This window comes from Cydia amplana, chromosome 25 (assembly GCF_948474715.1).
Source record: "Cydia amplana chromosome 25, ilCydAmpl1.1, whole genome shotgun sequence".
Taxonomy (NCBI): domain Eukaryota; kingdom Metazoa; phylum Arthropoda; class Insecta; order Lepidoptera; family Tortricidae; genus Cydia; species Cydia amplana.
The window spans coordinates 1,332,062-1,359,449 of NC_086093.1; the positions used below are offsets into that span (position 1 = coordinate 1,332,062).

The 27,388-nt window shown below is 39.8% G+C and overlaps 2 protein-coding genes across 4 annotated transcripts; one reads left to right on the forward strand and one right to left on the reverse strand.

Annotated features, from left to right (window-relative positions):
* Positions 1-1,700: 1,700 nt before the first annotated feature.
* LOC134659818 (uncharacterized) lies at positions 1,701-10,457 on the forward strand. Of its 2 annotated transcripts, XM_063515523.1 has the most exons (6): positions 1,701-1,786; positions 3,085-3,186; positions 4,003-4,109; positions 4,895-5,083; positions 8,011-8,179; positions 8,843-10,457. In XM_063515523.1, the coding sequence occupies exons 1-6, from the start codon at positions 1,706-1,708 to the stop codon at positions 10,445-10,447; spliced, it is 2,253 nt and encodes a 750-aa protein (XP_063371593.1). In that variant the 5' UTR covers positions 1,701-1,705; the 3' UTR covers positions 10,448-10,457. The 2 variants fall into 2 exon arrangements, with proteins under 2 accessions (XP_063371593.1, XP_063371592.1); XM_063515522.1 differs by lacking the exons at positions 1,701-1,786; positions 3,085-3,186; positions 4,003-4,109; positions 4,895-5,083 and adding an exon at positions 6,157-6,239.
* Positions 10,458-15,621: 5,164 nt separating this feature from the next.
* On the reverse strand, positions 15,622-24,259 carry LOC134659527 (serine hydrolase-like protein 2). Of its 2 annotated transcripts, none has more exons than XM_063515192.1 (7): positions 24,152-24,259; positions 21,698-21,814; positions 21,040-21,192; positions 19,500-19,602; positions 18,420-18,507; positions 16,667-16,764; positions 15,622-15,949 (listed from the first exon to the last, which is right to left on the reverse strand). In XM_063515192.1, the coding sequence occupies exons 1-7, from the start codon at positions 24,204-24,206 to the stop codon at positions 15,640-15,642; spliced, it is 924 nt and encodes a 307-aa protein (XP_063371262.1). In that variant the 5' UTR covers positions 24,207-24,259; the 3' UTR covers positions 15,622-15,639. The 2 variants fall into 2 exon arrangements, with proteins under 2 accessions (XP_063371262.1, XP_063371261.1); XM_063515191.1 differs by lacking the exon at positions 21,698-21,814 and adding an exon at positions 21,564-21,680 and having other exon boundaries at positions 24,152-24,250.
* Positions 24,260-27,388: the final 3,129 nt, after the last annotated feature.

A 27,388-nucleotide genomic window follows, 5' to 3' on the forward strand; every position in this document is an offset into this window, starting at 1 on the left:
AAAAAATGGGAGAAATCTTATTCCGGCAAAAATAAATCTTAAAATCAAACGTAAGTACCATTACACGTATTTGCTGGTGATTGATAATATCTAATACTATACAAATGTCATTTTCATCACACGTAAAGTATGTAAAAAATGTAAAAACTGTTTTATTTTTATCCTCGTGATCTCTTCTTTCATTCAAGGATATTTATTTATTTTAACAAGAGAAAGTACAGTTTAAAGATATATTTTCAAGTAAAAAAAAAAAAAAATTAAAAACTAAATTGAAATGTCGCTTCTCGACTTTTATTTAAATTGTTTAAAATAGCGATCGGCGTTTTGTACACCATTTTAAAATTTAAACTAAAGACAATAAAATTTACATCAAACGGTATTCAATAAAGTCGGATATGGTTAATAACAATCATTAAACATTAAATCTTGTTTCTTTGTATTTAAAATAGGTAGAAACTGTAAGAATAGTAGTTTATTGTTAATTATTTCTCAGCAGGGGTCTTTGGCACTTCTCCAATCTTGTAACCATCAGCTAAACATTGCTTGTATGTTAATTTTATGTTATCATTGACTACTATCTATTTATTGGGCATGTACAGTGGGCCAAGAATGTGGTCTACCAGTTTTGACAAAAGTTTCTGCGATATCTAACGATCGCTAAGGTTGACTTTTCTAACAGAGTTTAAAGTAAATCGACCTTGTTGTCTTATGACGTTCAGACGAACCTCAACCGTAGGGTGGTAGACCACTTTCTTGGCCCACTGTACACAATACACATATCAAATCAATGCAATCTATAAAACTTACTGGTATACAGTTATTTTATAGAAAGTCCTAATATAAACCCTGCCTATCCTGTGCCATTGTTTTGTGTTTTGTACAATAAAGAGTTTATACATACATATATAAACATTACATTAGCTTGATCTGTCTATTTATTACTGCCTTAGTGTAAGGCCTGAGTGGACGCTTGGAGCGGAGCGTTCAGCGGGGGCATGCAGCGTGGCGTCGGGCTCACAAGTGATTTGAGCAGCGTGCACTAAGGCCGCTCCTATACGCTTGCATTTGTTTAACATGAACGCCTCACGCCCCGCCCCGCTGCACGCCCAACTCGGGCGTCCACTCAGGCCTTACACTAAGGCCTGGGTCGACGCTCGGAGCGGAGCGTTCGGCGGGGCGTGCAGCGTGTCGTCGGGCTCACGCGTGATGTGAGCAGCGTGCACTAAGGCCGCTCCTATACGCTTGCATTTGTTTAACATGCCCGCCGCACGCCCCGCCCTGCTGCACGCCCAACTCGAGTGTCCACTCAGGCCTTACACTAAAACCCACTCCCATACATCACAGGTATATTTTAACTTACTAGGAGACTCGTCTGTTACGATCAGCACAGATATGGCCGCTAGGTGGCCACGTGCGGCTTATGGCTTTCCCCAAAATTGGGGCCGAACTGGGTATGTACTTTTAGCTACCTGAGCAAAGCAACGAAATCGTGGAGTGAGACACACGCCTGCAAGTAGCTAAAAGTACATTCATTCCGCCCCAATTTTGGGGAAAGCCACAAGCCGCGCGTGGCGCTGTCGCCACCTAGCGGCCATATCTGTGCTGATCGTAACAGACGCGTTTTGTTAGAGAGTGAGTCTTCTGTACTTAGTACTATTATTTATTCTGTGCTTTAGTAAACTAAAACCACTACGATTGTTTTCAGATGGCGTTGTTCATGAAGCAAAACTTCTCCCCGCCGCTGCTGTCGAGGAAATGGATTGCCATAAAATTTAGGCCTAATGTGGTAAGAGATTAAAAGTTTAAATTAAACATTTTTTTCAAATCTGTCTTTATGGCCTCCTAGTAGGTAGTGACCCTATCTACACAAAGCTTGAACGTAAAACTTTGACTTTTGTCTTTTTTTTTCCAACTCGCAGTCAAGTGAGGATGCTGATTCTTTTTTAGCAACTGCGCCATTTGTAAAGGATTGTGTTACAAAAAGAAACATTCTTAAAAGTTCAATAGTTTTTTTTTTTAATAAATTAATTGTTTCATCCCGGAATTTCTTAACTAACTAAAAGTTCAAAAGGATTGTGTTACAAAAAGAAACATTCTTAAAAGTTCAATAGTTTTTTTTAAATAAATTAATTGTTTCATCCCGGAATTTCTTAACTAACTAAAAGTTCAAATATTCATAACTCGAAAACTACGAAAAATCGGCTAACATACATGGGGTATATTCTGATAGCCCACGATGTGAGGAATCTAAAAAAAATTTTAGACGTCTATGTTTGGACCACCCTGTATACATGTGACGCAGCAACAAGGTTCAGACGGTTTTTGTTTTTGTCCACGTAAGTGTAATTCTATGGAACTTGCTAATAACTATACACACTGCATTACTCATACTCATACTCATTCTTTATTGGTAATAGGTGATTACATGTCAACTTACATAGCTAGTACAAATAACATAATAAAAACAAAAATTACAAAGTATCTAAATATTAAAGTAATTACATACTGCTCTCGTATTAAAATCACGTGGTGTCAGTAACTTTTAGAACTGTAACTGTTTTTTGTGTCCCGTATTGTGAGCTTTTATTGTGGAACACCTTCATCATCAACTGTATTGTTTTCTTTTATTGAGGTGTGCAATAATACCTAGTAGTTTAAATTGTGTTACAAGGGATCAAAATGATATATTTCCGTCAAGTACATTGAATCCTGAATGAAGCGACGGATTCTACAATTCTAAAGTAGAATCCTAAACGTAATGAGGGATTCAAGTGTTAACGCCCAAGACGAAATAATTTTGATACCGTGTGACACATACTGCTTTTCACATCAACTATGAGGAAAATAAAAAAATCTTAGTGTTGACACAATCTGATGCTTAAACAGATTATTTAAGCTAAAAAAATAATGTGCAAAAAAATGTAAAAATAGTGTACTAGAACAGAAAAGTGTTACTTTGATCCCTCTTAGCAGGGAGGAAAAGTGCCACTTTGATCCCTCCTAGCAGGGAAGAAAAAGCTCTTTTCTGAATAGGAGGAGTGAAAACAGTATTTGTATCCCATAATATATATTTTCTGTGATTAGCTGCTGTACAGCCGGGAGCAAATCATCTGTATATTAGAGAGTGGTCTGCTGTTCCGAGAGGACAGCGCCACCGTGGAGCTGGAATGCCCGCCTCCTGAAAAGGTAAGGATTTGAAGTTTAACCTTTTAACCTCTCGTTTCCCAGGACCTCTCAACGCCTTATAATTACGACCCATATTTGAGCCACTGGGATACGACAGCCGCCAGACGGCGAAGGAATATGCCGTGCGTCCGACGCCAGGCGATCGCAATTATTTAAGCGAAATTCAGCTTTACGGAGTCCCGCGTAAATCCCTCGACGAAATTTAATTACGTACTACTTACTTAACTACTATTTTTGTGAAGTCATCAGTCATCACACTTGTGAGGAAAAAAGGAAAAAAATAAAACGTTTTTTTTTAGCATTACAAAGAAGGTAAGCGATCTTGACATGTCTTTTAATTGAAAACCGCGTTTTAAAAATCAGTAACTTATACTTATGAAAGCAGAAGAATATAAATGATCGTATTAGATTCATAATTGTTACCTATTTGCCGTGACTTATTTTTAAAACATGTATTTCAATTAAAAGACACATCAAATTGTTTACCTTTTTTCTAATGCTAAAAAAAACGAACTATTGGCAAGGTGCGAAGTCGGTGGAGGGGAAGTGGCGCTGATCGTCACAAACACAGGTAATCTTATGGAATGTCCGACATTAGTACTAGCGGCAGCCGCTTGAACTAATTTTACTCCATAAGATTTAACGTAGAAAGTCCGACAAAATGAGGGCAGCGCCAGTCGTGCACCTAGCTAGAATAGGTCTAGGTCGAAATTTAGGATTTACGACCCGCATTGCCTAATACATGTAATAACACCTTTTACAAGCAAGTGGAATTAAATAGAGAGCCATTTGTACTATTGTTCCCCTCCCCTCTAGGTGTGGGTGGGGGCGGGCGGCGGGGGGTGGGGGTGGTGCACGCGCGGGGAGCGGGGCGCGGCGCTGCTAGCCGCCGGGGCGTGTGTGCTCGCCTTCCCGCCCAAAACGTGAGTTCTCTCATTAAACATAGTGAAAATTATAAGAAACACAAAAAATATAAACATTTTAGAAGTAAGAAAACATAAATTTTGAAATTTGGTATTGTAATTTTTTTTATTAATTACTCATTTGACCTTTTCGACGCCAACGATGGATATATTTGAAATTCCGAAACGCAGGTCCAACGCCAAAGACGAATCAGGTAATTCGTTACAGAGCAGCATATATAGACCTACCTACGTGTATATATGTCACCGTAAAATTGTAAACACTCGTCAGTTTATAATCTCGCTAGTTAAATTATAAACTGACGGCAGGGAGATTATAAACTAACCTAACCTAACCTACGTTAGATTATAAACTAACGGGTTCACAATCTTACGGTGTCATATACATAAAGTTCAATTTCAGTTTCATATGCACGTGTTCGTTCTAGATTTTAATAATTGATATATTTTTTTGGTTTGATGACTCCGCGTAATTTTTAATCGAATAAACAGTTAATTTCATATTATTAAAAAATAACAGTTTTAAACTTTTGACACTTCGTGTGAGGCCTGAGTGGACGCTCTTGTTGGGCGTGCAGCGGGGCGGGGCGTGCGGCGTGCATGTTAAACAAATGCAAGCGTATAGGAGCGGCCTTAGTGCACGCTGCTCACATCACGCGTGAGCCCACAGCCACGCTGCGCGCCCCGCCGAACGAGCGTCCACTTAGGCCTTTCACTTCGGTGACGTGACGTGGTGTCCGATTGATAGCTTTTGCGTATTGAACAATCTCAATTGTTTGATGTAGCTTATCCCGCGGCGCGCTAGGCCGTCTCGCCGCCAGCCTGGCGTGCGGCGTGCTGGCGCGCGGCCTGCTCCGGTACCGCGCACGCTCCCTGTCCCGTCTACCAGCTCTCTGTGACGTCATGCGCCGGTACCTGGCGCTAGCGCGCCGCGCGCAGGCCTGCGTGCGGGACAACGCACAGCACAACACACTGTGAGTGTCACCACACTGTTACACAAGGAGGGAGATAGCACGCAACAGATGACAGAGACAGCCAATAGTATCGCCGCTTGCTTTGGTTGGACTCGCTGTCCCGTCTACCGGCTCTCTGTGGCGTCATGCGCCGGTACCTGGCGCTCGCGAGGCGGGCGCAGGCCTGCGTGCGGGACAACGCGCAACACAACACACTGTGAGTACCACAACACTGTTGCAGCACACGGCAGCGTTGATGACAGAGAGAGACAGCCAATAGTATCGCTAGCTTTGGTTTGTGCCCACTCGCTGTCCCGTCTACCAGCTCTCTGTGACGTCATGCGCCGGTACCTGGCGCTAGCGCGTCGCGCGCAGGCCTGCGTGCGGGACAACGCACAACACAACACACTGTGAGTGTCACCACACTGTTGCAGCACACGGCAGCGTTGATGACAGAGAGAGACAGCCATCAGCTAGCTTTGATTTGTGCCCTCTCGCTGTCCCGTTTACCGGCTCTCTGTGACGTCATGCGCCGGTACCTGGCGCTCGCGAGGCGGGCGCAGGCCTGCGTGCGGGACAACGCACAACACAACACACTGTGAGTGTCACCACACTGTTGCAGCACACGGCAGCGTTGATGACAGAGAGAGACAGCCAATAGTATCGCTAGCTTTGGTTTGTGCCCACTCGCTGTCCCGTCTACCAGCTCTCTGTGACGTCATGCGCCGGTACCTGGCGCTAGCGCGTCGCGCGCAGGCCTGCGTGCGGGACAACGCACAGCACAACACACTGTGAGTGTCACAACACTGTTGCAGCACACGGCAGCGTTGATGACAGAGAGAGACAGCCAATAGTATCGCTAGCTTTGGTTTGTGCCCACTCGCTGTCCCGTCTACCAGCTCTCTGTGACGTCATGCGCCGGTACCTGGCGCTCGCGAGGCGGGCGCAGGCCTGCGTGCGGGACAACGCACAACACAACACACTGTGAGTGTCACAACACTGTTGCAGCACACGGCAGCGTTGATGACAGAGAGAGACAGCCAATAGTATCGCTAGCTTTGGTTTGTGCCCACTCGCTGTCCCGTCTACCAGCTCTCTGTGACGTCATGCGCCGGTACCTGGCGCTCGCGAGGCGGGCGCAGGCCTGCGTGCGGGACAACGCACAACACAACACACTGTGAGTGTCACCACACTGTTGCAGCACACGGCAGCGTTGATGACAGAGAGAGACAGCCATCAGCTAGCTTTGGTTTGTACCCACTCGCTGTCCCGTCTACCAGCTCTCTGTGACGTCATGCGCCGGTACCTGGCGCTAGCGCGCCGCGCGCAGGCCTGCGTGCGAGACAACGCACAACAACACACTGTGACTCATAGACTAGGAATCCTCTAGACGGAGTTTAGAGCAATTGTTTCATGAAACCGATGCTGCCAAAAATACTGGGGTGCGGGGGACGAGGTGAGCGAGTCCCGTGCCGTGATTGGTCCGTTCAAAGAGACGGACGTCACACAAAGACACTTTGACTCGAAGATGGAGTAAAACTACCGTATATTTGTGGCAGAGGGGGTAGCGCTACTATGCTCAGTCTGGAGGATGTGCTGTGAGTACCACACTCTTGCAGCACAAGGAGGGAGATAGCACGCAGCGTGGGTGACAGAGATAGACAGCTAATAGTATCGCTAGCTTTGGTTTGTGGTATAACGGCCCGCGGCTGGTTCCGCTACCGCGCCCGCTCTCTGTCTGTCTACGGCTCTGTGGTGTCATGCGTCAGTACCTATAGTTCGTTCTTTTTAGCATTAGAAAAAAGGTAAACAATCTTGATGTGTCTTTTAATTGAAAAACATGTTTTAAAAATAAGTCACGGCAAATATGTAACAATTATTAATCTAATGCGATCATTTATATTCTTCTGCTTTCATAAATATAAGTTACAGATTTTTAAAAAGCATTTTTCAATTAAAAGACATGTCAAGATCGCTTACCTTCTTTCTAATGCTAAAAAAAAACGAACTATAGCATAGAGAAATATAAGTAAAGAAAGAATGTTAACTCCATACATCAGTTTTCTTACCAAAACGCAAATTATTTCGTAGTCGAAATCTTACGTCAAGTAGCGGACATTATCAGTTCTGCTAGTTGACAATAGATGTCGCGGCAAAATAATTTTTTAATGCTCAACAATTTTCGGCTAATATTATAACCGGATGCACCGGAACTCAAGTTTCAACTCTTTCTGCTTATAATATTCGTTTTAAATTGTTTTAGTAGTACATTTTTCGTCAGTAGCGAAACTAGTGACATCTGATGTCAAGTAGCGGTACTGATAGTTCCACTACTTGACGTTAGATGTCGACTACGAAATAACTCGCATTTTGGTAAGAAAACTGATGTATGGAGTTACCACTATTTCTTTACTTATATTTCTCTATGTTACCTGACTAATCGCGATTTAATTTACGCGTTGGTCTATTTAAGCTAACACGAGCTATTATATTTAGTAACTTTATTTTTGAGTATAATTACATGGACACACCTCATTCGGTTCTCGTATGCAATTTTATTTTTACTATCATTTTCTTTAATTTAATGAATGTTTTAATTAGGTATACAGGATTTTGACTCTTGGAGACCCTATACATCTCTAAGGATAATTTGATTAACTACTATATATTGTAATCTTTTAGTTATGATGACACTTAGAGACATTTACATCTCTAAATAATTTTAGATTATAGTTTTTGTATCTTTGTGTTTTTTTTTTCAATACTATTGTTATTGCGTTTTTTGTAATTCGACATTTAGAGGCTTTATACATCTCTATGTTAGTTTGATTTGATATTTACGGCTTAGTTGTATTTTATAATTATTGATGTGTTTTTTTTTGCTGTATGTATTGCTTGTGGCCTATTTGCTGAATAAATGTTGATATTTGATATTTGCGTATCTTCAGGGGGTCGGTGTCACAAGCGCTGCAAGCCACACATGAGCTGCTTTGTCGCCAGCAAGCGTCCCTGGCGACGCTCATGTCGCGCGCGTCGGTCGCGTTGCTAGGCAACGCGCCGTGGCTGCGGGACGACCTGGCCTGGGCCACGCTGCCGGATGCTACCGATCCTATACAGGTACTTTATATACATAAATACAGGTTGTTTTTTTAGTCTTATGCAATATTTTTATTACGGAATGAAAAAAGTAGAAAAAGAATATAGGTCATACTGAGCAACTTTTACTAAGTATAGAATTAATTTAAAAGTGGAAAAATTACTGTTGGGTGAGACTCGAGCTCACGGCCTCTGGATTGACTTAGTTCGTTTTTTTTAGCATTAGAAATAAGGTAAACAATCTTGATGTCTCTTTTAATTGAAAAACACATTTTTAAAATAAGTTACGGTAAATATGTAACAATTATGAATCTAATACGATCTTTTATAGTCTTCTGCTTTCATAGGTAATAGTTATTGATTTTTAAAAAGTGTTTTTCAATTAAAAGACATGTCAAAATCGCTTACCTTCTTTCAAGTTCTTTCTAATGCTAAAAAAAACGAACTGTATATGTCCAACCCCGAAATCGCGAAAATTGGCTTTTTCATACATTTTGGCTGCTCTGATGTTGATATTTTGTATGGGAGAGTCAAATTTTTTCGCGATTTCAAAGTTGGTCACAGTAAAAGCTGCTCATACACAGAAAGAAAGAACTTCATTCCTGCTCACTTCATCATATCATTTGTTTCCTTTCCTCCTAATTTCCTGGATATACTCCCCCTCTTAAATCTTCGTTATTACAGAAAATCCACCACGCCTTCCTAGTGGTCCAGTCCACTTTGCTCAAGCACATCGCAATGGCGCACTTTACGCAGCCGCTACACACACAACACGTCTACAAGAACCATAACGAACGCCTACACTGGATACACACAGTATTACTACAACACCTACTTGAAGAATTCCAAGAAAACTATGAGGCTTTAGATCGCATGTATAGGATATTCAAGAATTATGGTACCAAAGATGTAGAAAGGAAAAGCTTCCCTGTAAACGATAGGTGGTTATACTCTGAGGTACATAGCGGAGTCGCTAGAACTTGCCTAGATTTAAAAATGGCGCTCGAGAAATGTACCAATCTAGACATGTTTCTAGACTCCTGTGCTATTAACGATCAAAAGCTAGATTTAGATGTGCTTAATGAAGATATTGATAATCTAATTGATGAATTAGCTAAATGTTTAAACACTATGCAAAGCTCTCAAATTAGGTTAAAGAAATTACAGAGAAAATTCAATGTTGAAGAAGAGAGGAAAGAAGTAAGTGAATCGGAAGAGGAAGTGGTTTTGAGAATAGAAGATAAACCAGTTGAAGTCAAAGATGAAGTATTCTATTTGCTCAAAACTGAGGAAGACAATGAAAGGGAAGACATAGCTGATGTGACCACAGCCCCGGGTAAGAAAGAGAGGGAAGCAACGGAGTTTATGCTAAACGAGTTAAAGAGGAAACTGGTGAAGAGAGAAGACGTTATGAGAGAGAGGGAGAGGCAAGCTTTAGTCAAAACTATGCCTGAATTGAAAGTCGTTCCTGAATTCCCGAGACAAATGGAGGACTGTACAGACAAAAAGGGGTTTATAAAGAAGATACTCAAAGACAGCTATAAAGACAGACTGTTCAAAGATTATAAAATAGGTTCTAAGACGAAACGTAAAAGGAAATATAAGTTTAATGTTAATAAATATGAAAGCGAATCTGAAATTAAAGATAATATGGAAGCGAATGCTAAATTAAGCGCTAAAAGTAAAATAATAAGCATTTCCTGTAAGAATAAAGAATTGATAATCACAGAATGGAATAAAAAACAATCTAAAACTGAATCGAGCTATACTTCAGAGAAAGAGACTGAAGGATCATTCAGTCAAGCGTTCAATAATACTGTCAATAACGCCGTCAATAAAACAATCAACGAAGCAGTCAATAAACTACACCTTGAATCTAGCTACACATCTGACAAAGATACCGAAGCACAAGCCGTCAATAATACTGTCCATAAAGCCATCAATAACACTGTCAATCAAGCAGCTAACAATCAAATTAAATTCACAAAAAAAGATCTAGATTTCTCCACGTCTTCTGAAAGCGATTATGACCACGAGCACCAGATGGCGTTGCTAAAAGATATAAGGAGGCATAGAGTTGCCAGGAAAAAAAATTATCCTGTCAAACGCGTGTCCATAGACATTGTAGACGAGAGTCTAAAGCCCATAGAGTATAGTTTTGGGACTGGTATGGCCATAGCGTCGGTGTTGCAAGTTAATAACTTGAAAATGCCCAATATGGCGGCGGAGGAGGTATTCATTGGGGATGGGGAGGTGTCTAATGATAGCGGAAATGATGAAGATGCTTAATTTTGTCTATGGTTTTTTTTAATATGTTAAGAATAAAGCTTTTATGGTTTAACAAGAGATAAACCATGGACATAGAGAAAAAAATACATAGATTGCTCACTCCATACATCAGTTTTAGTACCAAAAAGACTATTAGCATCTAGCATCGAGTAGCGGAACTATCAGTACTGCTACTTGACAATAGATGTAGCACCGACCGGAAAGTCTTATGCTGTTGAGATAAGACTTTCCGGTCGGTGCTACATCTATTGTCAAGTAGCAGTACTGATAGTTCCGCTACTCGATGCTAGATGTAGACAGTGAAATTAATAGTCTAACTGATGTATGGAGTGAGCACTCTTGTCTTACTATATTTCTCTATGACCATGGAGAAAGGAAAAACGATACTCATAAAGAGTATGATAGTGTTGTGAGAGTTTAAATGCACGAAAGTCTAACTTAGCTGCATAGCAAAACAAAATAGTTCAGTTCACAATGCGACATAACAAACCTAATTCAGATCCTATGCTTATTAATATTTATAATTAAAAATCAGCGTACAGACGTACCTAGTGCCATAGAGAAAAAATACATAGATTGCTCACTCCATACATCAGTTTTAGTACCAAAAAGACTATTAGCATCGAGTAGCGGAACTATCAGTACTGCTACTTGACAATAGATGTAGCAGTACTGATAGTTCCGCTACTCGATGCTAGATGTAGACACTGAAATTAATAGTCTAACTGATGTATGGAGTGAGCACTCTTGTTTTATTATATTTCTCTATGCTAGTGCATAATTATTTTCCGTCGTATTTTCTCGGAAAAGTTCGTATTTGTCATGCAGGTCATGCTACTTCAGTCAACCTCAGTACTTTTTGTACCGACACTGACTGAAATAGCAAGACATGTTCGTACGTTTCCGTGAAAATACGATGGAAAATAATTGTACACTACATCTGTATGAATCTTTTACAAACCAACGTGAAGAAAAAACTATTTAGATTATCGAGATTAGTGTTGATTTACCAATTGATTTCAAATAATACTTAAATCGAGCTTTTGGAAGTGTGCAAGTAAAAATACAGTGCAACATAAAATAGTAGAAATTAAATAAGATGGAACTAAAAAATGACCATACTAAATTGATGCCATGTGCAATTTTTTTCTACTATTTTATGTTATGTCGCACTCTATATTGGTGTCGATAATCTATATATAGCTGGTCAACCAAATCTTGTCAGTAAAAAAAGGCGCGAAATTCAAATTTTCTATGGGACGATATCCCTTCGCGCCTACATTTTTCAAATTTGCCGCCTTTTTCTACTGTCAAGATCTGGTTGACCAAGTATATTATGTAATCTATTAAAATGCTCTTTAATTTAAAAAATCTGTGTGCGTTAAAATAGCCTTAGATATAATAAGGCCGAGTAAAATCATCAATTTTAATGAAACTTAATTTAAAATCCAAATACTTAATATTTTCAATTTATTATGATTGTGATAGTAACGGATACTGTGATTATAATAATTGACAATTGTATTTGATTAATGGAAATAATAATAATTACTATTAATAATTAAATTATTGCATTTATATTCGCTGTTTTTTTCTTCTTTCTAACCTAACCTAACAAAGAATTTATGTGTATGTATAAACTCTGTATTGTATAAAACACAAAATATGGCACAGGATATAAAATAATGTAAAGTCTGACCAGGAATATATGATCACGCGACATGTTGCGGATTTTACTGGAACTATTTTTTTCATACTAATGACGGAACAAAGCAAAAGCGACTCTGTTCCAATTGAACATGGTTTAGATTACATCGAACTGAATAGGTACTATAGGTAGGACCTTGGGCCTTAGGAGGATAAATATAAAATAAAAGCCAAAAATAACAAAGTAACAAATGTATTTCTTCCACCATCTATAAATAATACATAATTTTAGTTATTTTCACTGAAAACCTTAATGTCCGTGCGGCCCGTGCCCTAAAATTGGATTTCCAGTAGGTACTGGCTGTGTGCGCGACCGTAGCGCCTGCCTGGCGGCCATTTATTGTATATATTTTTAAATGCAAGTTACTATGGAATGTACCAATTACCGAGGTTTTTTGTAAAACTACATATTTCCGCCCCTACCACATAAGTTAAAAAATTAAATTATTCATATTACAAACACAACATAACATAAATAACAAGACAATAACGGTTTTGCACTATCTCTAAATAAATAAAAATGTGACGTTATCTATGAAAAGGGACCTTATTGCCGATGGCGCTTACGCCATTATTAACGATTCTCCGATATAAATACAATGTCGCGCGATGCTGTGCGGCGTAAGCGCCATCGACAATAAGGTCCCTTTTCATAGGTAATGCCCCAAATAATACAAAATTTCCTTTTTAAACCTATTAAAAAAGATTATTTAAACTTAGGGAACAAATAAAAATATTTTATTAGATATTTTGATTTGTGTTTTAAGTAGTCATATAAATTATACACTGCAAAAGATGTCAAATACTAAAAATCGGCCAAGTGCGAGTCGGACTCGCGCACGAAGGGCTCCGTACCATTGCGCAAAAAACGGCAAAAAATCACGTTTGTTGTATGGGAGCCCCACTTAAATATTTATTTTATTTTGTCTTTAGTATTTCTTGTTATAGCGGCAACAGAAATACATCATCTGTGAAAATTTCAACCGTCTAGCTATCAAGGTTCATGAGATCGAGCCTGGTGACAGACAGACAGACGGACAGTGAATTGTTAGTAATAGGGTTCCGTTTGTACCCTTTGGGTACGGAACCCTAAAAAATTACCTACCCCCCCCCCCCCCCCCTAAGTTTAAAGTGCCATATGTACTGTAAAACGTTGTACGCTACACGTGCGAATAGGTAATTCGCAACTGCACGGCTAGCACATGATTACCCGCGGGATAGCTCGCGCCGCGAGAGACGGCAGTCGCCCGTCACAAATTTCTATCTCTATCTGTCAATTCCTCGATTTTGGCAGCACGAGTTCGCACATTGAGAAAAGAGTTCCACGAGAGAGAGCCATCCCGCGCGCGACTTAGCCAATGTGGCCATTTATACATGGAACAAACTTTTCATTCGTGGCAACACTGAATCGGTAAAATAATAATCGGATAAGTAATGAATAGTCAGCCTTAGAAACGGAGCGTCCCTAGTCACGATAACTTTGTCTCTTTCTCGCAGTATGAAGAATAAGAAATAGCAAATATTATTTTTAAGTCGAAAATGTCAGTGTCAATACTGTCAATCAAAATTTGATTCGCTTTGTCGTTACAAGTTGGGATATATTATTATAATTATCTAAAGATTACCTACCTAATCATTAAAATACAACTCCTTACGAATAATTGGCGTTTTGTTAAAAGTTTTGGCTAACAAAATACCATCTTTACGAAGAAGTCAAGTTGTAAGTACGTACACAATTCAATCTTCATAAAGCTCTTTTCCGTTGTCTTTTGCAAAAAAATTACATTCCTTTTAAATCTTATTTACAGACTAAATATCTTATGCTAATCCCCGACATATCTCCCTTATGGCTTCGAAGATAGATTGAATGATAATCATGCACAAGCCTGTCATCAAACACGGAGGTATTCTCTACACCTAAGCATGCTGCTGCTAACCGCAGCCCTCCTGCCATCACGGAGGACATAGAAGGGCTCAAGTTGGGAACCTACTCCGTGCAAGGACAGTCGAGTGTTGATAACACTTCTCAAATAATGTGACTTTTAAATAAATACTACCAAAAACTTTAAATGATTTTATTTACTTTGACCTTTTTGAGATAGGTACTCAGATTTAAGTACGATTCGTCGGAGTCGGAGCGCATTTCACATTTGTATGCCCAAAGCCGCTCGGATGGCTCCGGACGGATTCTATCGCTTCTGCCACACATTATGTAATAGGTACACTGAAAAAGCACTCCGGCGCGGCCCAACTCTAGCCGGTCGGTGGGAATCGTAACTTAAGGATTAGGCTAGTACCAACTCGTACACTACAAAGTAAGTATTACGGCTGTGGTCTTCTGTGAGGTGGAGGTTGAGTTGAGCTGCCAGATTCATTATTTGCATTCTTTGTGGAATGATGTTTCACAAAATTTCGTCTAAATCGGTTCGGCGGATTAAGCGTCAAGAGGTAGCATATAGTCAGCAGCAATAGTTGCTAAGCGGGCGAGGTGTTCAAAATTACCTTGACGCGCTCTTATTCTCTTAACAATAAAGTCGCGTCAAGATCATTTTGAACACCTCGCCCGCTTAGCAACTATTGCTGCTGACTGTACATAGGTACATATTTACTTTTGCATTTACTTATTATAAGTAAGGTTGATCGCAATATTCAGGTCGGGATTGTGTTGTTTATATCCCGCAATGAATGGAAACACCTAAGGAGCGACATAATATAGGTTGTCAACAATAATTGCATGTAAAAATACGCGTGTAAGTAAATATAACGGGTTAGCACTGATTGATAGCACGTAATTGTTTCGCGGATTAGCAATGTACTATTTTTGTATCAATTATTTATGTTTCTATTAATTATCCCCCAGTCAATTCGCCACCAAAGGTTTGCTTTGTTGATGAGGTCGTGGTCGTACAATCTTAGGCTTAGATTTTTTTCTGTCGGATTTTCGTTTAACTTAAGAGAACAAACAAGTCATTGTGAAAAAATATAATCATTTTGATATTAATGGCATGATCATGAAACTCAAGATTCAAATTATACTTAAACAAAAAAGTGTTGTAGTATGAAATAAATATAAAATATGGAAAATTATCTTTCTTTTAGAACAAAAGTCAACAAAACTTCGACCAAATGCGCTTGTCGCGACCCTCTAGCCTCGAAGACAATTTCTCTCATTTTGACGTTCAAACGCGGGACATTTTGTCTCCCATAGTACACTCGTGCTACGATTTTTGAGAGTATCCCGCGTGGAACTGTCAAACGACAAAATTATGTCGCTTTGACATTTGTCCGCGAGACAGCGGGTTGTCGCGCGGTTCTTATGCTACCGATTCGCGAGAGAGCTCTATGTCGCGGCATTTTCTCGCCTGTCGACTGTCGCGCCCATCATGTGCTAGCCGTGCAGGTGTCGATTTATCGCCACTCGTTTCGAATTTCCTCTTTTCCGCACTTGTAAATAACAATTCTAATACAATAAGAAAAAACAGATATCACAGCTTAGCTTTCCTACCCAGCCCGTCCACTCCATACAACAAAAACAGCTCGACAAACGCCGCCATCCTCTCCGGATGCATCACATGCACATCATGTTTCCCCTCCACTGTGATCACTCTATAATTGTTATGTGGGTAACAAGTTTCGTCAAGCGCGAACGGGGTGGCTTTATACGCGCCACGCTCTAGAGACTCCGTGGCTACTATTGTGAGAGTGGGCGTTTTTAGGTTGGTGTAAAGTTTACGTAAGTGCTCGGATGTGTTCGGCGGGAAAACGACCGTTTTGGTCCGCTGGTCGAAGATGTATCTGTGGAAATAACATAATCCCATCAAAAATATAAATGAGAAATGAGAGCCAAGTTCAATATTAGCATAGATAAATATAAGTAAAGAAAGAGTGGTAACTCCATACATCAGTTTTCTTACAAAACGCGAGTTTATCGTAGTTGACATATAGCGTCAAGTAGCGGACATTATCAGTACTGCTAGTTGACAATAGATGTCGCGGCGAACGAAAACTCTAATGCTCAACTATTTTTAGGTATCATTATAACCGGATTCACCGGAACTCTATTTTCAACTCCCTCTGCTTATAATATTAGTTGTAAATTGTTTTAGTAGTAAATTGTTCGTCAGTAGCGACACTTGTGACACTGGTGTCGGTACTGATAGTTCCACTACTTGACGCTAGATGTCGACTACGAAATAACTCGCGTTTTGGCAAGAAAACGGATATATGGAGTTACCACACTTTCTTCACTACCTAGTATAAAACAAAGTCGCTTCCCTGTCCTGTCTTTCTGTATGTATGCTTAGATCTTTAAAACAACGCAACGGATTTTGATGCGGTTTTTTTAATAGATAGAGTGATTCAAGAGGAAGGTTTGTGTATAATTTGTTAACCCGTGCGAAGCCGGGGCGGATCGCTAGTACGTACTTATATTTCTCTATGCTCGTACCGAGTACAGTGGCGGAAGTGCCCGGATTTTGGTATTTTTAATTCACTGACAGCTGTCAAACTTACCTGACGAGCCCCTCCCCCAGCGGCTCGGATATCCTGTCAAGCACCATGCTAGCTACGGCGCCTGTCAGACCGCGGTTGTGCTCCAGCATTGACAGCGCCTGTCAATGTCAAACAAAATGAGGCGTTTTATGGGGTTGGCCAGTCGAAGTATTTAGCAGATGGCGCCATTATAGCTTGCCCTGTCAATCCCTAGAATTGTGTCAAATTTTTGTTTTTTTAATGCCTTGGATGCCAACCCTTTAAGCCAAATCTCATAGAAAAATGGGCAAGCTATGATGGCGCCATCTATGCAAACCTTTGACAGTTGCCGACCCCATTTCCTACCGTTTTACTTGACGTTAGGTACGGGCAACACCAAAGTCAAGTCCATACAAAGAAAAAAAAACGCACAAGTATTTATTATAGGTATAATACTAGTCATAGAGAAATATAAGTAAAGAAAGAGTGGTAACTCCATACATCAGAATTCTTACCAAAACGCGAGTTATTTCGTAGTCGACATCCAGCGTTCAAGTGGCCATAGAGAAATAAGTAAGACAAGAGTGCTCACTCCATACATCAGTTCAGACTATTAATTTCAGTGTCTACATCTAGCATAGAGTAGCGGAACTATCAGTACTGCTACTTGACAATAGATGTAGCACCGACCGGAAAGTCTTATCTCAACAGCATAAGACTTTCCGGTCGGTGCTACATCTATTGTCAAGTAGCAGTACTGATAGTTCTGCTACTCGATGCCAGATGCTAAGTCTTTTTGGTACTAAAACTGATGTATGGAGTGAGCAATGTATGTATTTTTTCTCTATGAAGTGGCGGACATTATCAGTACCATAGAGAATAAAATACATAGAGTGCTCACTCCATACATCAGTTTTAGTACCAAAAAGACTATTAGCATCTAGCATCGAGTAGCGGAACTATCAGTACTGGTACTTGACAGTAGATGTAGCACCGAACGGAAAGTATTATCTCAACAGCATAAGACTTTCCGGTCGGTGCTACATCTATTGTCAAGTAGCAGTACTGATAGTTCCGCTACTCGATGCTAGATGTCGACACTGAAATTAATAGTCTGAACTGATGTATGGAGTGAGCACTCTTGTCTTATTATATTTCTCTATGTCAGTACTGCTAGTTGACAATAGATGTCGTGGCAAACAAAAACTCTAATGCTCAACAGTTTTTAGCTAACATTATAACTGGATTAACCGGAACTATAATTTCAACTCCTTCAGCTTATAATATTAGTTGTAAGTTGTTTTAGTAGTACATGTGTTTATGCTTTCGTCAGTAGCGAAACTTGTGACATCTAGTGTCAAGTAGCGGTACTGATAGTTCCACTACTTGACGCTAGATGTCGACTACGAAATAACTCGCGTTTTGGTAAGAAAACGGTAAGAAATGTAACGGTAAGAAAGGAAACGGTTTGGTAAGAAATGTATGGAGTTACCACTCTTTCTTTACTTATATTTCTCTATGTCAACTTAAGAGAAAATTCGACCCTTGCCGCCGTGGCCCAGGTGGCCGAGCGGTTGAGGCACCAACGCACCTTAGGGGCTGTTCATAAATTACGTCATCTATTTCTGACGATTTTTGACCCCCCCCCCCCCCCCTAAAATCATCCAAAAATCATAATTCGAATGACCCCCTTTCCTCCTACCCTACGTCATGCTACCATCATCCGATATTTCCCCCCCCTAATTTGAAATGACGTAATTTAAGAATAGCCCCTTACTTCACATTTGGCGCTTACCTTTTCTCTCGTGTATTTCGGAGCATTATCCTTCGGCGAGTTGTAGACGTGGTACTTCTGGTAATACCTCGTGAAGTAATAATGGTACCTGTAAAAAACTTATATTAAAATCATATGTGTCGGAAATCATCCCTGAAGAGGGTGAAAAGGGGAGGGAAATGGGAAAATTCACGAATTACCTGTTAATTGGTGTAAGCAATAAGCATATTATGCGCAAAATTATTGCTATTAGAGTTTATCCAGGCGCTGTACTAATTCCACGCAGACGAAATCGCGGGCAACAGCTAGTAATTTTTTTTTCAAGATAAGATAATATTTATTCATTTAAAACTTATGCTAATTTGATTGATGCAATGGTAATTATTATCCAAAACAATGCTTACACTAGTACATTCATAGATTCAACTTAAAATAAGTCATAGACTAGGAATCCTCTAGACGGAGTTTAGAGCAATTATTTCATGAAACCGATGCTGCCAAAAATACTGGGGTCCGGGGGACGAGGTGAGCGAGTCCCGTGCCGTGATTGGTCCGTTCAAACACACGGACGTCACACAAAGACACTTTGTCTCGAAGACGGAGTAAAACTACCGTATATTTGTGGCAGAGGGGGTAGCGCTACTATGCTCAGTCTAGAGGATGTCTTGTCTGGGACATTTTTGTTTTTCTAACTGTTAAAAAAGTATTTCTGATTAATTGCAAACTATAAAATTGAGATAAGACTTATCCAATAACAAGACTTAAACTATTATTACGTACTTTAACTAGAGATGTTATCTTTGTAGTTGTTTTTTGTTTAGAAAATTTTTAACCCGCATAAATGTCAATGTGGTTCAGTGAAGGGGACGGACTGAAAATCAGCGCTGCGCAGGCAATTTGTAATGAAATGACTGACGCAGCGTATGCTGAGCCCGTTCCTTTTCCCGCACAATTATTCTTATTTTTTCAATCCTTATGTTTTGTAACCTGTATGCTTTTTGTGTTGCAATAAATGGTTTCTTATTCTTATTCTTTATTCTTAAATAAGTAAAGGTCATGTTAAGAACTATAATAATAATAAGGAAAGGTGAGTCATCTCACCATGCAGAAAACTGGTCTGGTCGGACGGCGGCGTACGCCGGTGTGGGATCGAAGTCCACCACGAACGACATTCTGTCCGGGTACGACAGGTTGTACACTTTACCTGCAACCATGGGATTTTTAATAGGGAAGATTCATTGACATATATATATATTTTAGGACTAGCCTTACGGGCAATAAGAATGGAGCATGAATATGGGGCCAGTACAGCGGTGTGAAAACGCTGCAACGCGATTGGTTGATGAGTTCGCACCACACGCGCCGCGCGATTATTCGCAACTAGTTGCGTTAGACTACACGATTGGCTCGAATACGTGAGTGACACCGCTGAACTAGAACCATTTTAGTGCACGTAAGGCCAGTCCTAAGATATAAGTCAATGGGAATATTATGCGAAACTGCGTAGGGGGCGCCACTCCCAGAATAAGTCACAATCTAAGGGTCTCCCGCAAACGAGAGAGTCGAAATTTTGTTATCTATCCTCTTAGTCACTCGTGCTTCGAGCGATAAAGAGGCAGATAGCCGAGTTTCGATTTCGCGTTTCCCGGTAGGCCCTTTGTAACCGCCTTGATGTATCAATGTCATATTTGATTGTCTGTGAAAACCTGTCAAAAAACAGTTTAAGGTACAGTACGTATAAGTTACTCTATGGTTTACTAAAGGCGCTAGTGCTGAACTCTGGCGACAAAACATTGCAGTAATACTAGGATATATAAATATCCATATTAATGAAGGAAATAAAGTTAATAAAATAAGTTTTTGGCAAAAATTTCATTTTTGGTTTATCGCTGACTGTACTTTTCTTACGACAGACAACTAATACTCATCGAGACAATTCTAAAACCCCTAACACAATTAGGTTGCGTTGTTTCATCACAGAGTTTCTATGGCCACCTCCTGTCTCCATCATCAGATCAGCTCTATGTCATAATAATATTGCATTGTCACCCGACTTACATGTGTATGCAAAATTTCAGCTCAATCGGAAACCGGGAAGTGGATCAAATTTAACTTGCAAGATTCCATTACATAGTTACATACAGGTCGACCTAATAAAAGCTTGTAAATAACACTGTGAGGAGCGTGGATGACCTATAGGGGGCAGCACAGGAGCCGTCAGATTTTTGGCGCGAGGCGTAATATCCCCCACCATGCCGGCCCTATCTGGGCGTTTTCTAAAATAAATATTGAAAACCCGATTCTCACGGATCCTGGTGTTTTTGGGTTCTTTCAACTCAGAATGACTAGCATATTCAATCCTGATAATAAAAAAACTTAAATAAAAAATTTGTTCGAAAATTGTACATTCCACTACGTCACGTCCATACAAGTGAAAAATTTTCTCATAATAAAACGTGACGTAATGGAATGGACATCTTGGGACATCTTTTTTTAATGGAAGGGTGGAGAGTGTTGTCGATTCTGAGTAGAATGAGCCCAAGAATGTCCAGACTTGAAAGAATCAGGTTTTCGATATTGATTTTAGAACACGCCCATCTGCCAATAGATGACCTTGAGTGAGCGTTGCCAGGGACCTTACCTAGCAGAGTCCCTAGTGAATGTCCCATGAACCCGAAGGTTTTCCAGCGGAAGTGCCTTCGGACCACCTCCATAGAGTACACCAGGTCGTGCACGGACATCATGACACCGGGTGGGAACCAGTCAGAATGCGCGTTGCCTGGCAATTCCATGGCTGCAAAGAGAAGCCCTAATTACGGCACAGAATAAATAATAGTACTAAGTACAGAAGACTCACTCTCTAACAAAACGCGTCTGTTACGATCAGCACAGATATGGCCGCTAGGTGGCGAGAGCGCCACGCGCGGCTTATGGCTTTCCCCAAAATTGGGGCCGAACACATGTACTTTTAGCTACCTGTAGGCCTGTAGCAAAGCGACGAAATCGCGGAGTGAGTCACGCCTGCTATTGTGAGTTCGCTGTGATAATGATTCAATGAAGCATTTTTTTATTTTTACATTTTTTAAGCTTATCGCGAGGTCTACAACTCGCAGAGTAATTTTTTCAACCATTTTTTTGTGTTGGTGCCTTGGTGTTGGTGCTTACCAATGTAGTAGAACTGGTCAGGGAGCCGCTCTATGATGGGCCTCCAGCTTGCTGCCGAGTCCACAGCTCCATGTACCAGTAGTATAGGTGGGTTGAAGCAGGAGCCCCAAGCCACAACTGCAACATGTGCTTACCAATGTAGTAGAAGCGGTCAGGGAGCCGCTCTATGATGGGCCTCCAGCTTGCCGCCGAGTCCACAGCTCCATGTACCAGTAGTATAGGTGGGTTGAAGCAGGAGCCCCAAGCCACAACTGCAACATATAAAAGTAGTAATCAAAAACGACGACCGGTCTGGCCTAGTGGGTAGTGACCCTGCCTATGAAGTTGGTCCCAGGTTCGAATCCGAGCGAGCTGAGTACCGAGCTACTAACAATGGCGATGTATGCAGATCGGGTGCGCGCGACCCATCCCTCGCCCCTCGCACCCCACACGATTGCCATCTAGACCATAGAGAAAAAAATACATAGAGTGCTCACTCCATACATCAGTTTTAGTACCAAAAAGACTATTAGCACCTAGCATCGAGTAGCGGAACTATCAGTACTGCTACTTGACAATAGATGTAGCACCGACAGGAAAGTCTTATCTCAACAGCATAAGACTTTCCGGTCGGTGCTACATCTATTGTCAAGTAGCAGTACTGATAGTTCCGCTACTCGATGCTAGATGTCGACACTGAAATTAATAGTCTGAACTGATGTATGGAGTGAGCACTCTTGTCTTATTATATTTCTCTATGTCTAGACCTAGACTGCTTCGTTGAATGACTGTATTGTTTTTTTACTGCGATAGAACTTTCTATAACCCTTTTCTTATTTTCCCATCTACTTATCTTTTTGACAAGTCAAATAACTCCAAAAAAACCGCAGTGAGAGTCGGACTCGCGTTCCAAGGGTTCCGTACATTAAGTTCGACTCACGCTTGACTGCACATTTCTAATAGGTTTTCCTAGTCTATTTTTTCAATATTTTAGACCCAGTAGTTTCGGAGATAAAGGGGGGGGGGGGGGGGAGAGGATGGTCGGACAGACAGACAAACGCACGAGTGATCCAATAAGGGTTCCGTTTTTCCTTTTGAGGTACGGAACCCTAAAAATAAAGCTCTTAAATATAATAATAATAATAATGTGAGCCTATATTCGTCCCACTGTTGGGCACAGGCCTCTTTTCATGCGCGAGAGGGCTTGGGCTATAGTCCCCACGCTAGCCCAATGCGGATTGGGGACTTCACATACACCTTTGAATTTCTTCGCAGATGTATGCAGGTTTCCTGACGATGTTTTCCTTCACCGAAAAGCTAGTGGTAAATATCAAATGATATTTCGTCCATAAGTTCCGAAAAACTCATTGGTACGAGCCAGGATTTGAACCCGAGACCTCCAGATTGAAAGTCGGACGTCATATCCACTCGGCCACCACCGCTTTAAATATAATTCAACTAATTTTTAACTCACACATGACCTTCAACAAAATGATATTGCATTAAGAATAAAAACAAATAATAATGTTAGTAATGACATTGAAGAAAACATTAATATTCTTTATTATGACTTTATGATAATTTATGCAACTTTGTGAATTGTTATAGAACATTCTAATCATATTGAGCAGTGTAAATTTTAAATAGTTATTTGTACAACAAGAGATCAAAGTTTGATATTTCTTTGAGTGCTTATTTTGAGTCCCGTGCAAGCGAACGATTCTATACTATACTAATTTAGAATCTTGAGCGTAGTAAGGGACTCAAAAGCGCACGAGATGTAAATAACTTTGATCTTGTGTAGTTCACAAAACTTTTCACCTCAGCAGTGAGAACATATTAGAGAACCCGAAAAATGTATTCCTTCTTCATCACTTACCTCTATTCACTCATGTTTTCTTAAGATATACCAACAATTAAGTTTTCACCTCAGCAGCTCGAACAAGGGTGCTTTGCTACTTAAAAACAGTAAACAAAATCGAAAATTTTGTCTCATTCAGTGAGCAAAATGCGATTTTGTTTTTAAGTAGCAAAGTACCCTTGTTCGAGCTGCTGAGGTGAAAATAATATTGTTACATTGTAAGTAAAATGTTGAAGTTGACTTTGTACACACTTTTATTTGTCTTATTTTTAAACTTGTACATTCACCTGCAATAATATGTTAATCTTCGAAGGCCGCAAAAATATGTGACACCGACACACTCTTAGGGCTCTACAAAAAAGATTGTCAGATATTTTTGCAGCCTTGTAACATATTATTGCAGATGACTGTACCTAGGTCCTCGCTTCCAGTACTTTATACATACTACCATACCTAATAATAACCTGAGTTAAATACCATAAAACTAGTGTTAGTATTTACTACATAAATGAGTAAGATAAACCATATGGGGCATAGGGATTCTTAAGATCCTAAATATTATTTATTAAAAAAGATAATAAGATTAATAAGAAACCGAGGCGGTCACAGATGGGAAGGATCCTCATTTGTCCCCGCCGGCTACAGATGGGGATCCTTCCAATTTGTGCCTGGCGGGGACAGGTGGGAATGAAACTATTCCCATCTGTTCCCGTTGGGGACAGATGGGAATGCACCAAAATATACTTACCACAAATTCTTCCCCATGGAGCTTCGATAAACCATTCTTTTTCAGAGTCAAGCATTTTAATAAACTATTTTATTCACACAGTATTTTATAATTTCACACTAAAACAATTTATGACACAATTTTCTTGCCGCTTGTAACATTCGTTCAACGTGCTAATCTTTCGCTAATATCTTATGAATCTAATCATTTAAATTCCTCACTAAATTTATAAATTCAATGATAAAAAGTTATGTCCAATATTTCTGATGATAAACTCGAGACACCTAAAACAAATGAGACACACTGAACACTGCTAGAAATTTAACTAAATCATGACTAAACCTCAACAAATATAGCATAATATATATGTACGTGTTGAAATCATAAGCTACAAATATAATATTATAATTTATTTTAATTAATAATAATTTATTCTGATTATAATCCAGTTTAATGTCTCAAAGAACTGTCATTATTATTACGCTGCACAAACTTCTTCAATGATATATAACTATGTAGTACGCGCTTATCATTTTAGCCTATTCCATGAATGTTACAGAGAGGCAAAGCCAAAATTAAAAATATGTATCTGATTTATGAACGTAACTCCTACGTTGAACGGTTCCCGCGCTGTCAACTGTCAATGTCATTGTGTTTATTCATGTTAGCCTAGACCATTAGGGCTTAATAAAATATAACTTTTTTAATAGGAAATAATAGTAAATATATAATAAATATGTGAAAAAATAAAATATTAGTGTACGACAGTCCGACCAATTACAAAATTGGAAGAAAATACAAGAAGATTGAAGAAGAAAATGCTACTTTCGCGACCAAGGTCAAAGGCGGCGTCGTTTCGTGGATAGCATGACTATCCACCCGGACATGTTGCATATCAAAATAAGAATCTAGCAGCATCATCATCTCCATCTCCGCCAGCGGCGTAGAGAAAAAAGCGATTTTCGCGTGGCGTATAAAAAGCAATCTGTGCCCTCCTCGCTCGCCAGCGACCGAATGTACATATCTAAAATTCCGAAAGAAAATAAACGCAAGGTAAGAAATATTTGTTCATGATTTTCGACGTTTGTGCTAACCTGTGCATTCTGGATTTTTTGGAACACTATTCTAGCTAGGTGTATATCTGTCCGCTAACTGCACATGGTGACTGAGCTGTGCACTGCATTCTGGAGCACTATTCTAGGTGCATCTGTCTGCTAACTGCACACGGTGGTTGTGCTGTGCACTGTGCATTCTGGAGCACTATTCTAGGTGCATCTGTCTGCTAACCGCACACGGTGGTTGTGCTGTGCACTGTGCATTCTGGAGCACTATTCTAGGTGCATCTGTCTGTTACCTGCACACGGTGGTTGTGCTGTGCACTGTGCATTCTGGGCCACTATTATAGGTGTGTCTGTCTGCTAACTGCACATGGTGACTGAGCTGTGCACTGCATTCTGGAGCACTATTCTAGGTGCATCTGTTTGCAAAATAGCTATACTAAGCTTTTTGGAGTACTAACCTAGGTATCTCTGATGATATTTGGACTTGGCAATCTTTCACATACTAATACTAGGTGCATTCAATGCCAGTATCTTTGGGGCATTGTGGTGTTGTCACTTATTCCTTACTAACAGCACTGAGATATGGCTCATATCCTACCTGCCAATGGCAGTGGAAGGCCACAAGTCTTGCTAGAACTGGGTTTTGTAGACTAGACACGGCTCTTAACCCCATGAGTTAATCAATGTGGTATGCAAAATTAGGCCGTCTCTTGGTATGTACTATGACTTCAAGTAGGTGAATTAAAACATTTATTCTTATTTCAGCAAGCAAGGAATTAAGCGAGTAAATCTTGACATCATGGGACGGAGGCACCAGAAATTTGGATATGGAAAAATCCTAATAGGACAACCTCGTTGTTTGTTTTCAGATGTACAATTAAGAACATTACAAAACCAGTATGACCCAAACAAGATTATGCAAAATAATCTGCGCTGTAAAAATTTTATTGGTGCTCTATTGGTGAGATGCTTGTCAGTAAGGAACAAGGCTAAGTATTTGTTTGCTAACTGTGATGATTTAGCTCTCAATCAATTTTGTGCTGAAACCGGCTATGACAAGCTGGTGTCGCTTTTAAGTGACTGACCGTCTTTTGTGTGATTATCATCACTGAGAATCTTCGCTAAGGCAGTGGTCCTTTAAATACTAAAGCACAATAAATGGCATTAGAGATTTTTTATTTTATTTTTAAACATGCTGTCGACAAGTGATATTATAAGAAAATCTAGCAGAAAAACGAATGGCTTACGGCCCGGTACTTCAACTTCAAGGGCTCAATTATCAATCATATTTTCCAATGTATGTTTTGCTGTTACTTGTATTTGTTTCATATAATAAAGTATTCATTTAACATTACAACATACAAAAACCCTGGTCAAAAGCAGCGATAAAGAAGCGGAGCAACACTTTCCTCTCTGCAGTCACAATGTGGTCGCACTCAAGTGACATTACAACAGCCTGTGTTCATTTAGAACAAATTCTCAAAAGCTGTGGTTTATTTAAATACACTTCTTTAATTGCAGTGACATCATATTCAATATTTACAAGGATTTTGTCATACAAAATTAAATTTTTGTCAGTGCCAATACCGAAGGTTACAATTCCGAAATATGATCAATTCTGTGAAATTGATAGTCAAATACTAGAAAACTATGTGACTGTGATATATACTGTGTGTATATGCCTATGATGTTCTTATAAAATAATGTACACTTTATACAGTTTAATATTGACTTTAATATTTTCTCTACCAAATCCTAAGAAATAAATACAGATACCTATATATTTAAGAAGTCAATTTATTGCAACTAAGCAGTTTAACCCGTCAACTCCCAGGTGTGACGTCACCCATAAGCGTTCTGGCTCAAATCTGAGCCGTGGGATCTGACAGGTTGTCAACAGGGAATTGGAACTGTTATGAAACTAATGAAGTAATGACAACATAAGTCCAATTATTAGACTATTAGACTAGGTGTCGATATGTGTCAGACCTTTCATGAAGTGTCTAAGATCTAGAGGTCACATAATGAGCAATTGTTTAGATTATATATCTATTGTTGAAGCTCATTATTATAAATGTTTTTTATACTATGTAGGTGCATACATATACAAAATACACTTAATTAGTCTTGATACCATTACCTATATGCAGCTATAATCAAATGAAACTAGCTCCTTAGTACTTACCTCAGAAAGCTG

Excerpts from the sequence above, each read along its gene's own strand:
- LOC134659818 (XM_063515523.1), top strand. The coding sequence starts at position 1,706 with ATGGCGTTGTTCATGAAGCAAAACTTCTCCCCGCCGCTGCTGTCGAGG. Across the intron at positions 4,110-4,894 it reads CTCGCCTTCCCGCCCAAAAC|CTTATCCCGCGGCGCGCTAG; the intron begins GTGAGTTCTCTC and ends TGTTTGATGTAG. Across the intron at positions 5,084-8,010 it reads AACGCACAGCACAACACACT|GGGGTCGGTGTCACAAGCGC; the intron begins GTGAGTGTCACC and ends GCGTATCTTCAG.
- LOC134659527 (XM_063515192.1), bottom strand. The coding sequence starts at position 24,206 with ATGCTTGACTCTGAAAAAGAATGGTTTATCGAAGCTCCATGGGGAAGA. Across the intron at positions 21,193-21,697 it reads TGACCGCTTCTACTACATTG|CCATGGAATTGCCAGGCAAC; the intron begins GTAAGCACATGT and ends TTCTCTTTGCAG. Across the intron at positions 18,508-19,499 it reads CCAGACCAGTTTTCTGCATG|GTACCATTATTACTTCACGA; the intron begins GTGAGATGACTC and ends AGTTTTTTACAG.